Source organism: Sorex fumeus, unplaced genomic scaffold, assembly GCF_029834395.1.
Source record: "Sorex fumeus unplaced genomic scaffold, SorFum_2.1 ptg000043l, whole genome shotgun sequence".
In the NCBI taxonomy this organism is placed as follows: domain Eukaryota; kingdom Metazoa; phylum Chordata; class Mammalia; order Eulipotyphla; family Soricidae; genus Sorex; species Sorex fumeus.
The window spans coordinates 31,958,267-31,964,266 of record NW_026606100.1 but is presented as its reverse complement, the minus strand read 5'-3'; the positions used below and the strand labels follow the sequence as shown (position 1 = coordinate 31,964,266).

The following is a 6,000-nucleotide window of genomic DNA, read 5'->3' as shown; positions in this document are numbered from 1 at the left end:
ATGTGGGAGCTGCTGACACTCTTGATGCTCAGTCTCACCTACTTCTTTTGGCCCAAGCTAAAGTCCCGTGATGCCAAGTACCCCAACAGCCTCCCATGCCTGCCCCTGGTGGGCAGCCTGCCGTTCCTCCCCAGGGATGGCCAGCAACACCTGAACTTCTTCAACCTGCAAAAAAAATACGGCCCCATCTATTCCTTTCGGCTGGGCTCCAAGACAACAGTGATGGTTGGTCACTACCAGCTGGCCAAGGAGGTGCTGATCAAGAAGGGCAGGGAGTTCTCTGGGCGGCCCCACATGGTAAGCAGTGCCCCCTCCCGTCTCCATCCTCCTCTCCACAGCCAGGGTCGTTCCGTTGCTCAGCCGAGGCATGGCCCAGCCCCTGCACGGCCCTGCTGGTAACTGCTGCAGCTCCCGGGTGGCCTGGCTCAGGGACCCACTCCCAGGCCGCTGCTTGTGGCCAGCAGGTCCCTATTTCCAGGGGTGCTGAGGAGTTCCTCTGGGGAAAGTGCAGAATGACCACCCAGAGGTGCTCCCACTCAGCCCTGGCCTGAGTGTCAGGCAGCACCCCTCACCTTTTCTCGCTTTCTCTCGGTGGATCCGAGGTCAGCTGCCTCCCTCCTGCGGGTGAAACAAGGAGGCAGGCACAATCAAAAGGGTATGTGAGTCAAGGGTGGGTGAGGGGAGGCTTGGGAGCCACCGCGGGAGAGGCAGCTTGCCCAAACCCATTCTGGGTGGACGAGACTCCTGAGCTTTCCGGAGGTGGCCTAGGAGAGCAGGAAAGGCAGGGGTCTCCGGGCTAAACACCTGCTCCCCACACCCAACACCCATCCATGGTGTTGCAAAGAAGCCCCAGGGCACCCAGGGCTAAGCTGGCACCCAGGGGTCCCGCCTCTAACTGTCTCTCTGCTGGGACTGGCAGTGGGGGTGGCTGGGTGAGGCAGAGGGTGTTCCGCCGGGCGGGGGCGCCGCGGAAGGCAGGCACCTGTCCCGTGGGAGGGGGAACATGGGCAGGAGGCCCAGGGCAAGCCGGGAAGGTGGCACAGATCTTTCCTGTGTTTCTTGCTCTCCAAAGACAACGCTTGACATCCTGTCAGACAACCAGAAGGGTGTCGCTTTCGCCGACCACGGTGCCCAGTGGCAGCTTCATCGGAGGCTGGTGCAGGCTACCTTCACCCTCTTCAAGGACGGCAGCCAGAGGCTGGAGAAGATCAGTAAGTCCCCATCCAGCCTCCACACACATACCAGTGCCCCCCGCCCCGGGAAAAAGGGGGTGGCGGAGGGAGAAGAGGGGTGCAGAGGAGGGAGGGGCTCCGAAAGGGGTCAGTGGGACCTTTTCTTGGCCACTTCTGCCACCTAGTGGCCATCTGCTACCTGTCCCTAGCAAAGATGCCCAGGCTAAGAGGGGCTGACCGCCCGCCTCCTCTCTCTCTCCCCTCAGTCTGTCAGGAAATCCGTTTACTTTGTGATTTCCTGGCCACCCAGGACGGACAGTCCTTAGATCTGTCCGAGCCCACCTTCCTGGCGATGACCAATGTGATAAGTGAGATCTGCTTCAGCTCTTCCTACAAGCGCGGGGACCCTGAACTCGAGATCATACAGAGGTACAACGATGGCATCCTGCATGCTCTGAGCCAGAACACTATTGTGGACATCTTCCCTGGGCTGAAGGTGAGCGTGAGACCACAGCCACCCCAGGTCCCTCCCACCGCCTCCCCTGCCCGCTTCTGATCCCCTCAGCCACAGAGAGCCGCACCTGCGCTCCTGCCACTTTTTTGTGACTCCACATTTGAATACCCTGACAATGGCTCTCATTGTCAATTGCCCTAGTGGCTTGAGTTCTTCCACGGGCATCAGCCACACAGCCCTGCTCCCTGGGAGCGAGGTATCTTTCCATCTTCATCTGGCAAATGGGAAAAGACGCCTTGGGAAGTAAAAGAATGCGGCCAACGCTTTAGAATCGCTTCTATCTCACTCCAAACACTAGGCAAGTACTTGCAGTAAAACTGCCCACCCCACCCCACTCCATCCCTACCCCTATCCCCAGCGTCCCATATGGTGTCCTGACCACCATCAGGAGTAATTCCTGAGTACAGAGCCAGGAGTAAGCCCTAGCATTGCCAGGTGGGGCCCAGAACAAGATAAATTTTAAAAACTTTTTGTTAAACTGACCACCTTCCACTCAGGGCTTGATGTTTATTAGAGGGGGGAGAGGAAGTGGAGGCACCCCCTTCTTCCTTCTACGAAACTATCTTACTTTTCCATTCTGCATCCCCACATCCATGTGGGTTGAAGGAATTCCTGAGACAGAAATCTAGGATCAAAGGACAGAGAGATACTACAACAGGTGAGGCACTTATCTTGCCTGTGACTGACTCAGATTCCATCCCCCCACATATGGTTCCCTGATCTCGGTGCCTTGAGCAACACCAGGTGTGTCCCCCAAACAAACAACCACAAAAACCAGAAAGTTAGGATCTTTCTCCTGGAGAATTTGAGTAGCCGGTGAAAAGGGGGTGGATTGATATTTCTTACTGTCTTTTCAGGTTTTTCCGAATAAAACCCTGAAAAAGATGAAGAGCTGTGTTAAAATTCGAAATGACCTGCTGAATAAAATCTTTGAAGACTACAAGGTAGGTGAGGCGCTGAGCACTGTTAGGTGTGGCCCCCAAACAAAGCACAAGTACCAGGTGATAGCGCCAAAGTGAGTCCAGGTCAGGTTAGGAGTGTCCGGGAGCAGGGCTGGGCTCCTTTGGGAAATGCCCTGTTTCTCTGCCCCGCGACAGGAGCCCAGGAGGGCACTGCAGATGGGGCTGAGTCCTTATCACACTCTCCCAACCTTTCCCAACCAGAAGAGCTACATCGGCGACTCAACCAGGAATATGCTGGACCTACTGATGCAAGCCAAGATGAACTTGGACAATAACAATGCCACCTCGAACCAGAACTCCACACTGCTTTCTGATGAGCATATCCTGGGCACCATAAGCGACATCTTCGGGGCCGGCGTGGAGACCACTGTGTCCACGATACAGTGGCTGATCGCCTACCTGCTCCATTACCCTCAGGTGGGCTTCCCTGCTCCCGTATCCCTGATCTTCACTCCAACCAGCCCCACGTCTGGCCCCAGAGTAGAGAGGGACACGGCTCTCGGGCCTTCTGTGTGGCCATACCAGGCTGCCCTGTCTCCCGGAAGCCACCAGCAGGAGGCTCTGGGCCAGCTCTTCTGGATGGGACCCTAGAACCCTGTTAAGCTCACTGGGCATATCCACCCTGCTCTGGCCCTCAGCTGATGAAAAGAATCCAGGAGGAGATTGACCAGAATGTGGGTTTCAACCGGACACCGACGATCAGTGACCGGCACCGCCTCCTCCTGCTAGAGGCCGCCGTCCGGGAGGTGCTCCGCATCAGGCCCGTGGCCCCGCTGCTCATCCCCCACAAGGCTATCGTTGACTCCAGGTGTGTCTTCCCTCCCTACCCAACCCCAAGACGCCCTCCTCTGGACTTCTGGTCTACCCAAGGACCTGCCTTGTGGTCAGTTCCCCTGCGAGGTCCATCTTATTTCCCTTGACCCACCAAGTGTCCACCCCCCAACCCCGAGGGACTGCTCCAAAGAACTGCTGGCCACCCTGGACACACAAGGTGTGGAAAGAAAACTGGGGTGTCGGGGATGGAGCGATAGCACAGTGGGTAGGGCGTTTATCTTGCATGCGGTCAACTCAGGTTCTATTCCCAGCATCCCATATGGTTTCCCGAGCACTGCCAGGAGTAATTCCTGAGTGCAGAGTTAGGAGTAACCCCTGAGCATCGCTGGGTGTGACTCAAAAAAGAAAAAAAAATAAAATAAAAAAAAGAAAGAAAAGAAAACGGGGGTGTTCTGTGCTCCCAGAGCTGCAAGACATACCCAGTTCCCAGAATCAGGCCAAGTGATTTGAGTGGTCACATGCATACACAGACAGGAGAGAGGGCAGAGGAGGGTGGGTTCTGAGAGAAAAAGGAAGAGTGTGGGTAAGGGAGGAAACTCCCATAGATACCTCCCTCCGCCACCCATGGCAGCTCCCAGATGAGTGGGGGAGGGGGAAGAGAACAACCCCCCCACCCAGGTCTCCCTCTCTGTTGCAGCATTGGTGATTTGGCCGTGGACAAGGACACAAATGTCATCATCAATCTGTGGGCACTGCATCACGATGAGAAGGAGTGGGCCCAGCCCGACCAGTTCAGACCTGGTGAGCCCCCCTCCCTGCCCCACTGCCCATCTGCCTCCTTTCCGGCTTCCTGGCTCTCCAAAAGCTCCTGGTTCTAGCTGCAGGGACCTGACAACCCACCCATCACCCCGCCATGCCTGCCCTAGGTTGGCCCCCACTTAGAGCAGCTCCATCTCCCATGTCACCAAGTCTCCTGTCCAGGAAGCTGACCCCAGTCACTAGCGCCTCCTTCCGACCCTTCTCTGGGTGGCTGAGGGCCACTGGGCAGCCAGCCCACCTGCGTGCACTCCCAGCTTGGGCCCTGACCCCTGCCGCCTGCATCCACAGAGCGCTTCTTGGACCAGACCCGGACCCATCTCATCAACCCCTCCATGAGCTACCTGCCCTTCGGGGCGGGCCCCCGCTCGTGCCTGGGTGAGCTCTTGGCCCGCCAGGAGATCTTCCTGACTGTTGCCTGGATGCTGCAGCGGTTTGACTTGGACATCCCAGATGATGGCCAGCTGCCCTGCCTGGAGGGGCAGCTCAAGGTGGTCTTCCTGATCAAAGCTTTCAAAGTGAAGGTCAAGATACGCCAGGCGTGGCGAGAGGCCCAGGGTGAGGGGAGTCTCTGAGGCCTCCAGGGGGCCCTGGCTCCCACCTGGAAGGCCCAAGCGTGCTGCCGCCTGGGCTGAGGCCAAGTGTTTGAACAAGTTTCCCTTCACCCCGGCAGCTCTTGCACTCACTTCTTGGTTCGTCTAACACGGCTACGTTCTTGCTGCCAATCTCTGTCCGGCGCCTGGCCTGCCGGGTGTCACCCGCTCCCCCTCCCGCATGGTGGAAGGACCACATTCCTGTAAAATCCCACAAATAAATGTGAGTTCAGAAGCCCCCTCGACCATTCTCCCGTTATTCATGGAGGGTGATGGGAGCCAAGGGGAGGTGTGGCCCTGGGGGTGTGTCCGCTCTGAGAAGCAGCCAGAGAGGCCAGGAGGGTGGACACAGAGCCAGCAAAGGGGCAGGGTCCTGCTGACGTTCTCGAGAGGGACCTGGTCCCATGGCATCTTTGGAGACAGCAGGGAATTGAGGGGTCCTTTTGTTTTGTCTTGGATGGGGGACCCCCTCAGCAGTACCTAGGGGGCCCAGGGTCGATTTCCAGGAAATACTCAGCCAGCTGGGCTAGACAGATCAACACTCAGGTTTGGGGACATCATGCCAGTGCCGGGGATGGAATGTGGGGCCCTGTGCAAGAAGGCATGCACCTCTAATTCCTGAGCTGTCTCCCCAGCTCGAGTTGAGGTTTTCATCCAAAATGGTAGGAAGTCACCAGAGGGTTTAGGCTTGTAAGAGGGGAGATCTGGTTTCTGTTTGAGAAAGATCAGTAAGAGAGAGAGAGAGAAGGTAAAGGCATTTGCCTGGCGTGTAAAAGCAAACCAGTTTAGTCCTGGCTTGTGCTGGCCAGTGAGCCGGGATCTTGTCCAAGAGCCTCTAGTTTAGGAGGATCCGTGGGCCACTGTGTGTCGGGGGTGGGAGAGGGAGGTAGGGGGGAGGTATAGGGAGATGCTGACCCCACAGCGAGTGTACAGGAAAGGGTTAACCTGGAAGTCCCTGTCCTTCTGTCCCAGCCTCTCTCCACCCCCAGCTGGGAGCAGGTGGACCGGAGGGGAGTCAGTGACCCACATTTGCCGGGGTGGAGGAGGGGAGAGAGGCCTTCAGTGAAGGCCATTAGCTGCGGGCTGAGTCTCCTGCAAAGCTGTGGGTGAGTACGACGGACTTGGGGACAATCTCAGGCCATGGATGTGCCTTGGAGGGGGAAGGGAAA

At 57.4% G+C, this 6,000-nt stretch overlaps 1 protein-coding gene across 1 annotated transcript; it reads left to right on the top strand.

Annotated features, from left to right (window-relative positions):
* On the top strand, positions 1–4,813 carry LOC130029832 (steroid 17-alpha-hydroxylase/17,20 lyase). The gene is made up of 8 exons (XM_056120855.1): positions 1–297; positions 1,073–1,211; positions 1,439–1,668; positions 2,544–2,630; positions 2,850–3,065; positions 3,287–3,456; positions 4,120–4,223; positions 4,530–4,813. The coding sequence occupies exons 1-8, from the start codon at positions 1–3 to the stop codon at positions 4,811–4,813; spliced, it is 1,527 nt and encodes a 508-aa protein (XP_055976830.1).
* The last annotated feature ends 1,187 nt before the right edge of the window (positions 4,814–6,000 follow it).